Here is a 17728-nt window from a genome sequence, read left to right on the forward strand (position 1 = left end):
ATTGTAAATTTTTCTTATTTTGGTACTGTTCAGAAATATTTTGATAATAAATGGTCAATAATTTTGCAGGAAAAATTGAAGTGTATATATATATATATATATATATATATATATATATATATATATATATATATATATATATATATATATATATATATATATATATATATATGTGTGTGTGTGTGTGTGTGTGTGTGTGTGTGTGTGTGTGTGTGTGTGTACCTATGGCTAATATAGTAGCTACCCTTTCTTCTTTCGTTTTGGCACTTTACGTTTTCTTCTACTAAGACATGGGTAGGCTTCGCTAAAGTTGTTAACAAATACGCCATGTTTCCTTGACGTCATGGCGTAGAAACGAAAGACAAAGGATATGCGCCGCGTTTGCTGATTGTTTCCTTAAAGCACATGTTTCAAGATAAATTATTATAGTGGTTTGAATATAGCTTTAGTATTGCTAACTTATAAGCAGCTTACTTTTATCTCGCAGTACCAATTCAGGTCTGAGTAATTTTAGAAGTTATTTGCCCATCGCATCAGCTCTTTGCTAACTACTCCTATTAAATTAATCATTTTAGCATGACAGATGATATAGGATTACCATTATGTATGTTCCCCTAGTGTTGCAATATTGTTAATCTGTATTTTGAACAAAATCCTGTCTCAACTTCACAAAAATATAATGTTCCAGCCAAAAGTCCTAATACGGTACCCCAATTCAAAAAGACTCGTGTGTCGAAAGCTAAACCCAGGTGAACCTCCTTGGATTCGACCTAAGACTGAGAAACTTATCCCATTTGTTAGTGAGACGCCACCCTGACAGGGCAGGTCCACATTCACCTGTAAAGTTAAAGTCTGGCTCACCCCAAGACATGTGTTCCTTCCGTGCATCAACCAAAGGAGGACAGACGAGTCCCAGTGTCGTGACGGAGAGAGAGAATAGACGAACCTGGAACCTGTGCCAATGATTCTGATCGGCTAAGAAACGAGGAACACAGAGGGGTGGTCCAATCAGCTGAAAGGTGCAAGCTATAACAACGGCCATTTTCTAGACAAGGGCTATCTCATTAAATACTGGGATGAAAAGTGCAGGTAATGTGGGCTCAGAGTAAAATCCCCTATTCTTAGATTAGATTTTAACTTTACGCTATTTAAGTATTGCTGACTTTTTTTATACAATTTTTACAAACTTTGGAGTATATTATTTCTTTAGAGATTAATCAATTCTTGGGTCACAGAACCACGTGTCAGGCCTTATTTTAGTAATTTAGTATTGGAAAGGACCTCAAATCGTAGAGTAGGAAGATTTTTATTACCCTTTTATTTTTGCAGACCATTTTGCATTTCTTTGTTTTAATTGTTTGCTTTCATCTTTTGCTCGTGTTAACGTGTCCGTTTAAGTACTATAATTTTTGTAATAAAAAAATTAGATTAGGTTATACCTACTCGTATCCTTACTCCTTTTATTTGATTGATTATGTGCTTTTAATATAATTATTTAGTTTAGGATAGTTATAATTGAGATATTGAAGAGAGTAAGTTGATCTAAATAACATGGGTAAATTATATTAGCGAGTGTACGCTTTATTCATCTCATTGCTTCGAAGGTGAAGATCCTTTACTTTACTTTAATGCATCCCTGCTCCCATCCATCGCCTTCAGCAAAATTGTGTATATTAACGTACATTTCTGTCCAGCATCTCACTGGGGTCACTAGGACGGACCCAAAATAGAGCCTAAGATTAAGATGGCTTTAGTAATGAGAAAACTAAAGTAGACATACAAATTACTTATTCACGTGGGGAATTTTATAGGTTTCTGAACAGATGATAGTTTTTTCTAGAGTGAAGGTTTGTGAACTGCATCACCAAAGTCATTGTCAGGGTGCCCTGTTCGTAGTACTAAGTATGCAGTTAATTCTAATAGTCATGCCTTCTCCATAATAAGGCTCAATACTACACAGTGTTCTAGAACTTTTTTTCCAGCTGTGATAAAGTTGTAAAAAGTTCAAAGTTGCAGCAAATATTTTAATGTTGAACAGGCTGACATACGTCTCTTTTCTGGTTTATATATATGAAAGATCTGTGTTAATGTTGTTACTGTTCTTAAAGTATCTTATTTTGATAGTTCATTACTTCTCATATAGTTTATCTATTCCCTTTCCTCACTGGGCTATTTTTCCCTGCTGGAGCCCTTGGGCTTATAGCATCCTGATTTCTGAACTAGGGTTGTAGCTTAGTTGATAATAATAATAATAATAATAATAATAATAATAATAATAATAATAATAATAATAATAATAATAATAATAATAATAATAATAATAAAATCCCAATGATATACTATAATGAAAAACTTTGGTTATGATGAAAGCATTTTGTATCTGGTTGTATATTTTGTATATCATAAAACACATGAAACAAGTAAATATCACTAACAAGATTATGTGGCCTTTCAATTGGGAAAGTCTGTAAAGAGCCAGTAAATTAATAATCCTTAAAATGAAACTGTGAAGTGCGCATTAAACTTGTGTATACTGTACAGGTACGGTCTTGAACAATCCAAGATCAAGTAGAACTTGTGTCGTAGTATATATTCCTGATATCCAAATTGATTTAAATTGTTTCTTTGAAGGTAGAGTATCGCCTATTGAGCGTTATTCCGTGTCTTTTCACTTTCTGTGATTAACATTTGTTTTTTCTTTTTTTCTATTTTTAATTGATGTTGCATTTTCTATTCATTGAATTTTTCTGGATTTTCATGTTTTACTTTGAAATTAGGCGTTTTGGGGAAGTAAGACCTGCATTCCTGTTTGGTAGTTCGGTTTCTTAAGACGTTAACTTATCAGATTGTTGTTCTTTTAGTATTACTGTGGACAGTAGTCATGTTTTATAAGATTCTGGTCTTTTTCAAAGCACTAATCATACAAAAAGTACTAGAATCATTTATTTTTGCTGTAAATGCGTAATAATTTTTACCTTTTGCCTATTTCTTTTCTTCTGACCCTGATTGTCTTATTTTCCATATGAATGTGTGTATATTTACGTAATAGAAAAAATAATTGCATGTTTGAATTTCAGCTATAATAAAAAGAAAATTTCAGTGACTATGTGTTACCTTTGTAAATTAATGATTACATTAACAAGGTAGTGTTTAACCTAGAATTTGAGATAAGACTCCAGCCTCGGTAAGCTTTGTTGGTGAATATAAACAACACCAAGACCAACTTCAGCCTCTCTCTTATCCTCCTTCATTAAGCAGCTGCTTCCATCGCGAGGGCAGATAATTTGAAAAAAAGTCGCCCATTTCTTTTGTATTTAAATGCTGGCCGTTAACTCTACAGACAGTCAGAGATACTGACTCTTCGCATTCCTTTTACTGAACACCACTGCACGAAGGCTTCCAGGCAGTGGTTTAACGACAAAAAGACCGTGTCTGATCAGAAGGGCCAAGCAATCTAAAGAAAATAAAATTCTGCTTGGTTAAGTTATAATGATTAAACCAGGTCTGTGTCAACACAGAAATTTACCCATAGGCTGTATGTAAGTATGTAAAGTGGATAAGGAAAGGTAATATAGGTCTTGTGTGGACCTCTGGTCGTTGCCTAACCAACAGAGACATCACATGCGAAACCGTCCTTCTCTCAACTCCTTCGAATTTCTAAAGGAATTCATAAAGTTGCCATTATCGTAAGTCTTGTCAAGATATTTGGCAACTACCAATTAAATCATACAGAGCATTATGTTGCCTATTCATTTTTCCATCATCATAAGTAACTGTCAAAAGGACATTTCAAATTTACTCTTGCATCATCTAAATCTATTTTATTTTATTCTTTACTTGTTTTTGGGCAGGTATCCATTTCCTCACTGATCTTTAGCTCTGAACATTTTTTTTTGTTGGTAAAGTATTTGTTCAATTAACTTCAAATATTCAGTGATACCGCTTTACTATAACTTTTGTTTTATTAAGCTTGCCATATCTTAAATAAATCTATGATATGTATGTCGGTCAAATCAAATCTTCATATAATTCCCCCATCCCTGTATTGAGCATATCATTTCATTTATCATACCATGCAAGTCATTAATTGTCCCTTTGTACATACTTATTCCCTCATCTAAACGCGTTTTGCTTACCACACCGTCACATTCTGCATACACCCTGAGAAATCCTTTCACTTTGACATATTCACCCATAACATAATTATTTTCTCCTCCATCTATATGATATGGCATCATTACTTTATCATCGTACAAACTTGACTTTATCACTTGTATAACTGGATTCTTAATACGTCTTCTGAGACTAATGCTACTTCTATCTTCACTTTTGTTTCAACCATTCTTGTTCCCACCATTGAAGCCATTAATTTACTTTTCCATGTAATTTATAAAGAATTATAACATAGGAAAGTTTACTCTTATCAGTTCTCCAAATTCGTCAACGTAATGTATATCAGACTTCAAATTCATACAACTACTTTGTGATAATTAGATCTAATATCAATAAATTGACGTTTCAATCCTTCATTACGTGCAACCCCTTAATAAGAAATTTTTCCCTCATTCCCCTCCAACTTGATTCACGTAAGATTTTATCATTCATAATCACCAACTGATAGCAACTCGTATTTTTTTCTGATAGTGGCCCATTTACTGAGTGCATGCATTTCTTTAAGTTATTACCTCTACCACTTTAATCTCCCTTCCCGTTATTTGTATGTTTCCAATAGATTCTTTTCACATACGGTATTCTTGTTTGATGTTCCACCATCTTTTAAACTATTTTTCTTATTATCCTTTGACGCTATTACGTTATAAAACACGCCATACACTGTTAAAAATTTGCCGTAAAATAAACGGTAAAATTCCTGGAATAAATGTTGCCAGGCATTTATTGTTTTAAAAACGGATATATTGATGTAAATGCGTGATATTACGGCCACCAACCAGTAAAAGGTAACAAAGTAGGGTAAAATTATGATCGCCGGTATTTTACTGAAATACGGCTGAGAACAGTATATTTTATGGAGAATTTCTGATTAAAATAATGGTTCTTTTTAACAGTGTATATAAATACTCAATACTATTTTCACTGCCTTTCCTATCAATTCCCAGTGGCATAAGTTTGCTATTTTCAACATCTACTTGATTATATTGTACTGTAGTATAGTTTTGAGGACAGTCTGTCTAGGCCTAACTGATCTTCGATTATTTCCCTGATTAATCTCTTTTCCTCAATTTATGATGTTGTGGAGTAACATTATTTTCTTTTAGCCTATTCTACAAGACAGTGGTAATTCTCTTGTTTCTGCTATGATGTTCCAGTACTGTACGTTTTCCAGATAGTTCATTTATTTACCTATCTCACTCCAAATCTCCAAATGTACAAATATTGTTAATGCAACCACTATTTCACATATTTTCTTCCTAGCTTCCAATGCAACACTTCTACTCTCCTAAATTTCCATATCTAAGCTACGCATGATTTAGTCTATGTTGCGCAACTATTTCCTATTTTTTTATCTATACTTATTTTATTGTTTCCTATCTCTGTGTACTATTTTCCCAGATACCTATACTCCTTATCTATATCTACTGACCTGTTCTCCACTTTTACTCTAACCTCTTCTTTCTTTTGCTAATTATTAACGCATCTGACTTTTATATGATTAACTTACAGTAAACTTCATCAGGATCTCCAATCTAAGCTACCCTTTATTTCATTCCCGTGGGGAACACGACATCTATAAATATCAGTGATTTAATTTTAGTAATCATTATCAATGCTGCGTTCACCATCAAGACCCTATCTTTTGCTCCTCGTATATTCATCTATATTCAACCTTTACACCAGCTCTTCCTTAGTTCATACCACAGAAGTCATTCTAATTTCTAATCCTTTAATGTGTATTTTTTTATTCACTCTCTGAATCTCATTCAGTATTGCAGTTATGTATTTGTTAGTAATTCTTTTTGCGGGATTATAATTTAATAAGATCATAGCCCTTAAAAAAAATATGTGATTACAGGTAAGCTAGTAAAAGGTACTTACCCGTGGGCAGTATTTCTTTTTTTTATGAGAAAACAATACATATTGTAAAATATCTAAACCGTCCGAATAGGCCTATGGTTGTCATCTAGTGAAAGGAATCTCAACAATTGCAATTTAAAGATTACTTCGTATAATATCATCCACGGGCCACGGCTGATGACGACATCATTGTTGTTTTTGTTGGAGGATCAGCCGCTAGGTGACGATACAGTTGTTGCAGCAGTGTTGGTGGAAGTGTGGCACAGTCAACTCCATAGTGCGACACCCGTCGGTGCACCTCACTCGCACTCCGTCTCTGTCAGGAGAGCAAAAGGGGGAGGAGGGGCGTTTGAGAATCCTGGGAGTCCTAAAACGCCAAGGATGGCTTCCAGAGATGGGCCTATGGTGACCGGTACAGACGGCACCGATTTCGTGCATCGTGAGACCGTAGCCACTCATTACCAGATTAGGTAGGTGTAACACGATGCCCTACTCTGCCAGCCCTCCTCCTGCTGTGGTGCCACAGTGCCCAGGTGACCAGTATTCCTGGCAGCCGCCGCTCTATGGCATCCCAATTATGTTTTCCCACGCTCTTTTGTACCCTTGTTTTACTGCAGTAACGTCACATTGTTGAAAATTGCGTGACATTAGGCCCTGACTGAATCAACAGATGTTACTTAGCTGAGGATAAGCTCTTGCAATAGCATAGATTGGCTAATCGCTTGATTCTAAACCCTGTTAGACGAGGCACTGAGTAAAATTAATGAATATTAATAAGACTTAACATTTTCTGGCCCTTTTATTTAGCATAGTAAGTTGTTCTAGATAATTGGTTGTTGCTTAGGATATTCTTTGAATAATTCGTGAACAACCAATGTAATGGTGTCAGTTGCACTACCGTATCCAGGATGAAATAACTGTAGTTTAGTTTGCTGTCTGCAAGATTAGTTTACAGGTAGTGTAGACTTTTACAATGAAAGATATGCAAACATTGAACCCTGCAAGTCTTCCTAACCCAACCTTGGATGCTGTGCTTCACTCATTGGCTACGATAATACCGATAATCCTCCCTTTACCTAAACTGGCCGATAGTGCCAAGTATTTTCTCATTGTACATAGTAACAGAAAATATAAAATACTTAGAAGTAGAGGTTAGAGGGGAGAAGAAATATGTTCAAGAAACAATAAGTAGAGAAAGTGGAAGAAAAAGTAGTTGATTTCCTAGGTTACATTGACCTGTAATACACTACAATGAAACCCTTAAACTTAACATACTCTACTATAGGAAATTGCTACCATGTTATATTGATAGGGAAAACATATTGGAAAAATGGGGGTGGGGTGTATGTATGATACCGGCCACCTGTATGTATTATTATGTATAACTTACAATACGGCAGTGTAAGGGGGTGGCGTTAGCCCCCTCCCCCTCCGTTAGGTAAGTAGGTAAGGACAGGTCTTGTAGGTTAGGATAGGGGGGAAAGTTTCGGTTTAGTTGATTACCATTTTTAATGAACGCGAGAGGAACTGGCCGCTGATATACAAAGGCTCCTGGGGGTGTAAGTATGATAGTGGTCACTTGTATGGATGATGACGGCTTGCTAATGAATACGGCAGTCTAATGGGGATTGCAGGGGAGGCATTACCCCCCTTTAGCTAAGTAGGTAAGGACACTGCTTGTAGATTAGGTTAGGTGGGGAAGTTTAAATTAGGTGGTGATCTTTTATAGAGGTTTTGCAAAAAAAAAAAAAAAAAAAACTGATTTTAAGTTGCCACTTCTTATGGACTAGAAAATTGAAAGAAAATTCCCCTTTTCTATGCACGCAGGAGGAACTGGCCGTTGTTATACAAAGGCTCCGAAAAATGTGACCATATCATTGATATATGGGAGTTTGATTTTAAGTGTCATAGAAAGTGAGATAAAAGACTAATGCAATTAAACAATAGAGTAGGTAGAAATTTTTTTGGGCCCCACCACATGAAGCAGTAGCTATTCTTCCGGGGGAATATAGGAGCGTCGGAAATAAAGACCTGGAAAGTAGGAGGAAAGCTAAGGTAACTGAAAGGGAAATAAGAGGAAAGAAATGGGCTCTAGAAAATATTTGATGAAGTAAATAGAGATAGAATTAATATTGTATGGGTATATGGATGGAAGGGACTTGGAGACACATGAAAAATGGTTATGAATGATACGATTGTAAGAAAAGTTTTGAAATGAATGAAAAGGAAAAAGATTAATAAGAAGAAATGTTTTATGATAGCAGGTCAGATTCTATTATAATGTATAGAGCTAGAAAAAACTGTAAGAAAAACATATCAGGGATTAAGTGTCGAGGGTAAGCTGTGCAAAGCAGAGACAGAAAACCTCGCCCGTTTCCTGCTTTACTGTCAAAAGCTTAGTGAAAAGAAAAAAAGAATAAAGGAATTGCAGCAGCCATGTACGCAGATCAAGTCCTTACCTTGGTCACCTAGTTTAAGCTTTACTGGGAGGTTAAAGCTAGGGTTGGGCATCATGTTGAGGTGGTGTGTTTGCCCAGTTGACGTTTTTACGAGCATCTTTTCAGGTGACATTAGAACTGAAACTAGACACCTATAATCTTAACATTCATGTAAGGAGCAAGGAATAGAAAAGGGAAATTATATAGTACCAAATTTAGAAGAAAGGGAAAGAAATAGCCTAAGGAAGAAAACTAAGGTGGTCCCGACAAAATGGCATATCCCTCTGTCCGACACCTAACAAAATAGTATTTTTGACTGACAAGTGTCAAGTGATACAATCAGTTGCTAACCTAATTGAATGCTTGGCTGCTGAAGTACTGTACTGTGCAAGCAGAGATTGTTGTTGATTTAGGCTAGACTAGATTTTGTGGCTGGCATATGGGAAAATGTTTTAGATACTTTACTTACTTTACTTTGATGGCTGCTTTTCCAGTCCCATATAGCAGGAGAACCCTACTTGTACAGGACCTCCGCTGTTGTTTTACCTTGTTCGTTCAGAGTATTTATCATTTCAGATCACGTATTGTTTACAAAGGATATTTTTCTGTTTTTTGGCGTAAATTTTATTTCTATATATTCCAAGCTTGTTACACTAATTCTTTTCAACATTTTTAGATTTGAGTAACTTTTATGAATAAAGAGTCTGACACCCACACCAGACCTACCTTCTCTCGGTATGTGAAAGAAGGCATGTGTTGGGGGCATCATTTCAGTGATCTTTGCCTTGTCCAAGTTATTTAACCATGTTTCAGATAATGCTAGCTTATCCAAATATTTCTCGTTTATCAATTCTCGAATTTGAACAGTCTTATTACCTACAGATTGTATAATTACATAGCCACAGTTTATGACATCCTTAGTAACCATGATCAGTATTTTCTGCTAGTCTATTCAATTCCAAGTCATAAGCATTGCAGTCTCCAGAATTTACTGTGTGGTCACTTGGTTGTTTAACTTTGTGCAGTTTATACACTTTGACACTTGCGAATTACACTCCCTGGTGGAATGTCTCCCTGAACATTTCCCGCAGACTTTATCATCATTCTTAGACTTGCAATCTTTTCCAAAATGTCCATACCTCTGACAGTGGTAGCAGGTGGTAAACTGTATATTGAAAAGTGTATTTGTAAATGATAATAAAAATTATTTTGAAATTCCATTTCAAAGTGAACCAAATCAACATAGTCTGTGATGTAGAATATAAGGGAAATATCCATTTACTCTATTTCATAGATTATGGTAATTAATTTGTTTGCCATCAAATTCTCTTATTGATGTCACTTAAGATCTAAATTATAATGGAAAATCAAAGCCTCGGAACAAAGCATTGGTTACACTATTCATGTTAAGGTTTTTACCCTCTATTCAATAATATGGCAACAAATAGACCAAGAGGATTAAGAGGAGCTGATTAATGTTTAAGAAGTGTTTATTTTTATACCAACCATAACTAACCTAATGTAATCTAGGTGATGATACCAGACCTTTTGGATTTTTGCTTTGCATAAACAGGTTTTAAATCCTTTAACTCAGCTAGGACTTCCTGATAACATTCTCTAAACCTATACGTACTGTATCTAGAAAAAAAAAAGAGGAGGGGCCCCAGTGGGAACATTGTTATTGTTTTTGGTACCCGTGATAAGTAATCGAGTCATTACCACAATTAATTCTTCTGTAGAATCATGTTGACTAGATGAGCTTAATTGTCAACTTGTAAAGCAGCTGCAGCTTTTAAGAAAAATCGTTTTCTTCAATTGCACAAATGATTGGCTTATTGAGAAAGTCTTTCAAAATTTTTGGTGATCAATCTATTCTGAAGAAGTGTTTTTAAATATGTAACTTCCCTGGTAGTTACATATATATAGCTTAATCCCGCCGATTTGTCGCGCGCACGGCAGAAATTCAAAATTTGCGGCAATCACCAACAGGTGAGCAGGTGGTCATACCTGTGTGCCCTCTAACTAGGTAACTAGAACCATTCCCATAAGTCCTCAGAAATTCCCTGCCGTCGTTTGAGCAACACGTCGGAAATTCGCTACGTTGTGGGTTTGCTTTATCTACAAATTTGGTGAAGTACCCATTGTTTGATTTATTGTTGATGGCTTTCGCTGATTTTTGGATTTTCAATATTAAACTTACCCGATAATCATGTAGCTGTCAACTCCGTTGCCCGACAGAATTCTACGGGAGGGATACGCCAGCTATCACTATACTAGAAGGGGGTGTACTCACCAGCGCCACCTGTGGCCAGGTACTGCAGTACTTCTTGTTGACACCACCTCACTTTTTCCTCTGTCGTGCTTCCGGCAAGACATTCATGGGATACGCTTATGATCTTGGAGTATTGTTCACGGCTTTTGGTGAAGTATTTCTCTCAGATTTCGGCTGTCGCTATACTGGAAAACTTCTATATTAGCTTAGATAGCTTTTATTTAGTTCTGATTAATGGTTAACGATCTTTTTGCTTGATTTGGAATCCCCCTTGGCTAACTCTTTGATTCAAGATGTCTGACATTTCACAAGCCCCTCCCCATAGACGATGTAGGTCTTGTAATAGGCGTATTCCGAAGGCCTCGGTAGATCCTCACACCGCTTGTTCTGACTGTAGGGAAAGACCCTGTCAGTTGGAAGATCGATGTGAGGAATGCGCCGGACTTTCGGAACTTGAATTTGTCCGATTCTTGAAATATTCAACCAAGTTAGAGAGAGAGAGAGTTAGGAGGAGTTCTTCTCGCTCTTCACTTTTTTCCTCACCTCATGATCCCCTACCTTTTCCTCCCCCTGTAGTGGCTACCCCCGAACCTACTATTTGCCCTCAACCTGATATGTCTGTTGTTTTGCGTGCCATTCAGGCTTTAGGTGACAAAGTGGAATCGGTGGTTAGTGATCATAAGTCTCTTATGGCCGAAGTCAAGGAACTTAAGGTCAAAAGTGCAGTGGGAGGTAATAGTGCCAGTGCTGTGACAAGTGCTAGTGTCAGTGCAGTGCCAAGTGCTAGTGTCAGTGTCAGTGTGGTGCGTGAGGGTACTTCTGTGCGTGCCAGTCGTCCTCCCAGTCCGGGACCTCTTGCAAACTCCCAAGCCCAGGGGAGAAGCAATGTCGAAGGGCAAAAGGGTTCGGCAGGCCTTGATCGGCGCACAGAAGTATCCTCGGTGGTTGCGGGCGTGTCTTACAAAGACCGTCACTCCCACCCGCAGACGATTGAGCCCGTCTTTTACTCGTCTGCTGAAGAATTGTCAGGGAGAAAACGCTGGACTCAGGTCTCAAGACCTCTCAAACGCAAAGTCCAGACCTCAAGAGCTCAACCTGGTTGCAGTCATTGGATTAGCTCTGACTCTCCCCAGTCATCAGGTGACTGCACTCCTCCTAAGAGGGGTAAGGTGATGCCGCAACAGACCTCATCTTCTGTTAAGGCTTTGCCTCAGCAGACCTTAGCGTCTGTCGACCCCAAGTTGACTGTGCTGCAGTCCATGCAGTCACAGCTTGCAGTCTTAATGCGTGAGTGTCAGGCTGAGAAGGTTACGCCTCCTCCTGCGTTCGCTCCGCCTAACCGCAGTCCAGTCTGCCAGGCGTACGAAGTTGAGGCTCCTCAGGATACCTTACTGCGTACTGAGTTGCCAGTTTCCAGCGGTGTGCAGCTACCTCCGCCTTCCTTAAGGCAACCTCAACAATGGGAGCAGGAAGCTTATGCCTTTCTTCCTCCGCTTCCGCTTGCGGTTCCACCAGCGAGGCAACAATCTGTTGAGGTACGACAACCTCTTCCATCCATGAGGCAGCCACCTCAGCACTCGCTGCAGCGACCTCAACCCTCCTCAAGGCGAGAGCCTCAACACCTTAGCCTTGCGCCTCAGGAACCTCAACTCGCGAGACAAGAACTGCGTTCTGCGCAGCCTCTACCTCAACTCTCGCAGCTCACACCTCAGGAACCTCAACTCGTTCCTCAGGAACCTGCTACTGCGCATCCGCAACCCTTACAGCAAGCGCAACTCTTGAGTCAAGACACTCATGCCAGGAGTCAGCCTCCTCAACCCATGCGCCTACCTTCCGCTACTCTTTTTGACCAGCCTTTGCAGCCTGAACCTCAGGTTTTATCTCATCAACAGAGACTTGCCGATGAAACCACAAGCGTTGTTGCACCCGCTTGTTCAGATTCTGCTGTTCAGCATACCACTGTTCCATTACCTCTCACTTCGCTACACTCTGGTGATGAGGTTTCTGATGAGGAAGCTGCGCACCTGGATCCCTCATCAGACGTGGAAGAATCCAAGTCTTCTCCTCCACCTATTGACTTTCGTAAGGTCCTGGCTCTTTTCAGAGAGGTATACCCGGACCATTTTGTCTCTGCTACCCCCCGCTCTCCGCCATCTGAGTTTTCGCTGGGCATGCAGCCTGTCAAGTCAACATATACTAAGCTCGTCTTTGCAAGGTCCTCTAAGAGAGCTTTAAGAATTTTAGGGGAGTGGTTGCAGTCTAAGCAGCAACTAGGGAAGACTTCCTTTATGTTCCCACCGACTAAGCTCACTTCTAAAGCGGGCGTATGGTATGCCACAGGAGAGGAACCAGGCTTGGGAGTACCTGCCTCTGCCCAGCCTGACTTCTCGAGTTTGGTCGACTCTCCTCGTAGAACAGCAATGAGGCGCTCTAAGGTTTGCTGGACCTTCTCCGATCTAGACCACTTACTAAAGGGTGTATTTCGTGCCTTTGAGATGTTCAATTTTCTAGACTGGTGCCTGGGGGCCCTTAGCAAGAAGACCTCCCCTGCGGACAAAGACTCGGCCATGCTTTTAATGTCCTGCATGGATAAAGCTATTAGGGATGGATCTGGCGAGCTTGCTTCAATTTTTGTGTCAGGAGTTCTTAAGAAAAGGGAGCAACTTTGTACCTTCCTTTCTTCCAGCATCACACCTTGTCAAAGGTCTCAACTCCTTTTCGCTCCGCTTTCTAAGTTCTTGTTTCCCGAAGAACTTATCAAGGACTTGTCTGCGGCAATGATTCAGAAAGACACTCATGATCTTGTGGCCTCTTCAGCTCGTAAGACTAAGGTTGCTCCCTCAGTCCCCAGGACTTACCGCACCCCAGTTGCTGATACGCCTGCTACGAGGTATATTCCGCCCTTTCGTGGTAGAGCCCCCAGCCGAGGAAGCTCCCGTCCAGACTCTTCCAGGAGCAAGTCTAGGAAAGGTTCCAAGACTTCTCAAGGCAAACACTGACTCTCCTCCTCTCCAGACAGCAGTAGGAGCCAGACTCAAGATCTTCTGGCAAGCTTGGGAAAAGAGAGGTGCAGACGCCCAGTCTGTCAGGTGGCTGAGGGAGGGTTACAGGATACCATTCTGCCGCAAACCCCCTCTGACCACTTCTCCCATCAACCTCTCTCCCAACTACAAGGAAAAGGACAAGAGGCTAGCGTTGCACCAGGAGGTGTCGCTCCTGTTACAGAAGAAGGCAGTGGTTATAGTCCGGGACCATCAATCCCCGGGCTTCTACAACCGTCTCTTTCTGGTGGCCAAGAAGACAGGAGGTTGGAGACCGGTGCTGGACGTCAGCGCGCTCAATGCTTATGTCACCAAGCAGACGTTCACTATGGAGACGACGAAGTCGGTCCTAGCAACGGTCAGGAAGGAGGACTGGATGGTCTCGTTGGATCTGAAAGACGCATACTTTCACGTTCCTATTCATCCAGACTCCCAACCTTTCCTGAGATTCGTTTTTGGAAAGGTTGTGTACCAATTCCAAGCCCTGTGTTTTGGCCTAAGCACAGCTCCTATGGTGTTTACGCTTCTGATGAGGAATATTGCAAAATTCCTCCACTTATCCGACATCAGAGCCTCCCTTTACTTAGACGACTGGCTGTTGAGAGCCTCCACGAGTCGTCGCTGTCTGGAGAGTCTCAACTGGACTTTGGACTTGATCAAGGAACTGGGTCTGCTAGTCAACTTCGAAAAGTCCCAGCTCATTCCCTCCCAATCCATTGTTTACCTGGGAATGGAGATTCGGAGTCAGGATTTTCGGGCTTTTCCATCGGCCCCAAGGTTAAGCCAAGCCCTAGATTGCATCCTGAGCATGCTGAAGAGGAGCAGTTGCTCGGTGAGACAGTGGATGAGTCTCACAGGGACCCTGTCATCGTTAGCCCTGTTCGTCGAGTTAGGGAGACTCCACCTCCGCCCTCTTCAATTCCATCTAGCAGCTCATTGGGACAAGGATTTGACGCTCGAAGCAGTCTCTATCCCGGTCACCAAAGAGATGAAGACCACTCTCTTGTGGTGGAAGTCCAACCTCCTTCTCAAAGAGGGCCTATCGTTAGCGATTCAGACCCCCAATCTTCATCTCTTCTTGGATGCATCAGACTCGGGCTGGGGCGCGACCTTGAACGGACAGGAATGCTCGGGAACGTGGAACAAGGAACAGGTAACGCTCCACATCAACTGCAAGGAGCTCCTGGCAGTTCATTTGGCCCTATTGAACTTCAAGTCCCTCCTGCTAGGCAAGGTGGTGGAGGTGAACTCCGACAACACCACAGCCTTAGCTTACATCTCCAAGCAGGGAGGGACCCATTCGAGGAACCTGTACGAGATCGCAAGGGACCTCCTCATTTGGTCAAGAAGTCTAAACCTCACCCTAGTAACGAGGTTCATTCAGGGCAACATGAACGTCTCAGCAGATCGCCTAAGCAGAAAAGATCAGGTCATCCCCACGGAATGGACCCTTCACAAGAGCGTGTGCAACAGAATTTGGACCTTGTGGGGTCAGACTACAATAGATCTGTTTGCCACCTCCATGACCAAGAGACTTCCTTTGTACTGTTCCCCAGTTCCAGACCCAGCAGCAGTTCATGTGGATGCTTTTCTGCTGAATTGGTCCCATCTCGACCTTTACGCATTCCCACCGTTCAAGATCATCAACAGAGTCATTCAAAAGTTCATCTCGCACGAAGGGACACGGCTGACGCTGGTTGCTCCCCTTTGGCCTGCAAGAGAATGGTTCACAGAGGTACTACAATGGCTGGTCGACATCCCCAGGACTCTTCCTCTAAGAGTGGACCTTCTACGTCAACCTCACGTAGACAAGTTGCACCCAAACCTCCACGCTCTTCGGCTGACTGCCTTCAGACTGTCGAAAGATTCGCTAGAGCTAGAGGCTTTTCGAAGGAGGCAGCCAGTGCGATTGCCAGAGCAAGGAGGGTATCCACTCGTAGAGTCTACCAATCCAAGTGGGAAGTCTTCCGGAGCTGGTGTAGAGCCAATGCAGTTTCATCCACCAATACCTCTGTAACCCAAATAGCTGACTTCCTATTACATCTAAGGAATGAGAGATCCCTTTCGGCTCCTACGATTAAAGGGTACAGGAGTATGTTGGCTTCAGTTCTCCGCCACAGAGGTTTGGACCTTTCTTCCAACAAGGACCTTCAAGACATCCTTAAGTCTTTTGAGACTGCTAAAGAACGTCGTTTACCCACTCCAGGCTGGAATCTAGACGTAGTCTTAAGGTTCCTTATGTCGCCTAGGTTCGAACCTCTCCAGTCAGCTTCCTTCAAGGACCTTACCCTCAAGACTCTTTTCCTCGTCTGCCTTGCAACAGCTAAAAGAGTCAGTGAGGTTCATGCCTTCAGCAAGAACATTGGGTTCACATCCGAATCTGCAACATGTTCTTTACAGCTCTGATTTTTAGCTAAGAATGAACTTCCTTCACGTCCTTGGCCTAGATCGTTTGAAATTCCTAGCCTTTCCAACATGGTAGGTAACGAGCTAGAAAGAGTTCTTTGCCCTGTCAGAGCTCTGAAATATTATCTTAATAGGTCAAAACCTATACGAGGACAGTCAGAAGCCTTATGGTGTGCAATCAAGAAACCTTCGATGCCCATGTCCAAAAACGGACTTTCGTATTATATAAGGCTTCTGATTAGAGAAGCCCATTCTCATATGAAGGAGGAAGACCTTGCTTTGCTGAAGGTAAGGACCCACGAAGTGAGAGCCGTAGCCACTTCGATGGCCTTTAATAAGAACCGTTCTCTGCAGAGCATAATGGATGCAACTTATTGGAGGAGCAAGTCAGTGTTTGCATCATTTTATCTTAAAGATGTCCAGTCTCTTTACGAGAACTGCTACACCCTGGGACCATTCGTAGCAGCGAGTGCAGTAGTAGGTGAGGGCTCAGCCACTACATTCCCTTAATCCCATAACCTTTTTTAACCTTTCTCTTGAATGCTTTTATTGTTGTTTTTATGGTTGTTACGGTAGGCTAAGAAGCCTTCCGCATCCTTTTGATTTGGCGGGTGGTCAATTCATTCTTGAGAAGCGCCTGGGTTAGAGGTTGTGTAGAGGTCCTTTAGTAGGGGTTGCAGCCCTATATACTTTAGCACCTTAGAGTTGATTCAGCCTCCTAAGAGGAACGCTGCGCTCAGTAAGGAAGACGAACTTAATAAAGGCAGAGTAACGGTTCAAGTCGACTTCCTTACCAGGTACTTATTATTTCATTGTTATTCTGAAATAACTGATTATATGAAATACGGGATACTTAGCTATCCTTTAGTCATGTACACTGGTTTTCACCCACCCCCCTGGGTGTGAATCAGCTACATGATTATCGGGTAAGTTTAATATTGAAAAATGTTATTTTCATTAGTAAAATAAATTTTTGAATATACTTACCCGATAATCATGATTTAATTGACCCGCCCTTCCTCCCCATAGAGAACCAGTGGACCGAGGAAAAAGTGAGGTGGTGTCAACAAGAAGTACTGCAGTACCTGGCCACAGGTGGCGCTGGTGAGTACACCCCCTTCTAGTATAGTGATAGCTGGCGTATCCCTCCCGTAGAATTCTGTCGGGCAACGGAGTTGACAGCTACATGATTATCGGGTAAGTATATTCAAAAATTTATTTTACTAATGAAAATAACATTTTTCCCTTTTGACTTTTCACTCGGTTAAGATAGACTTTGTTGGTTTTTTTTACCTGGATAGTTGGTTAACTATTTTCTCTAGTTTTCAAAATGGCTGACTCTGTGATTAGAAGGTGTGTTAAGGGGTGCAAGACTCGCCTTCCAAAGGCTTCGCTTGATCCCCACTCAATATGTAAGAGTTGCAGAGGGCATGAGTGTTCTATTAATGACAGATGCAATGAATGTGAGTCTTTATCTGATAGAGAATGGAAGGAGTATGATCGCTATGTTAAGCGATTGGAGAAGGACAGACTGAGGA

The 17728-nt window shown here is 40.8% G+C and overlaps 1 protein-coding gene across 1 annotated transcript in view; it reads left to right on the top strand.

The window, feature by feature from the left end:
- Positions 1 to 6195: 6195 nt before the first annotated feature.
- jagn (jagunal) overlaps positions 6196 to 17728 on the top strand; it is an 85639-nt gene continuing 74106 nt past the window's right edge. Inside the window, exon 1 of the mRNA XM_068346437.1 lies at positions 6196 to 6503. Within this exon, the coding sequence (XP_068202538.1) occupies positions 6211 to 6503 (293 nt within the window). The 5' untranslated portion in view covers positions 6196 to 6210. The remainder of the gene's footprint in view (positions 6504 to 17728) is intronic.

Source organism: Palaemon carinicauda, chromosome 22 (assembly GCF_036898095.1).
Source record: "Palaemon carinicauda isolate YSFRI2023 chromosome 22, ASM3689809v2, whole genome shotgun sequence".
In the NCBI taxonomy this organism is placed as follows: Eukaryota; Metazoa; Arthropoda; class Malacostraca; order Decapoda; family Palaemonidae; genus Palaemon; species Palaemon carinicauda.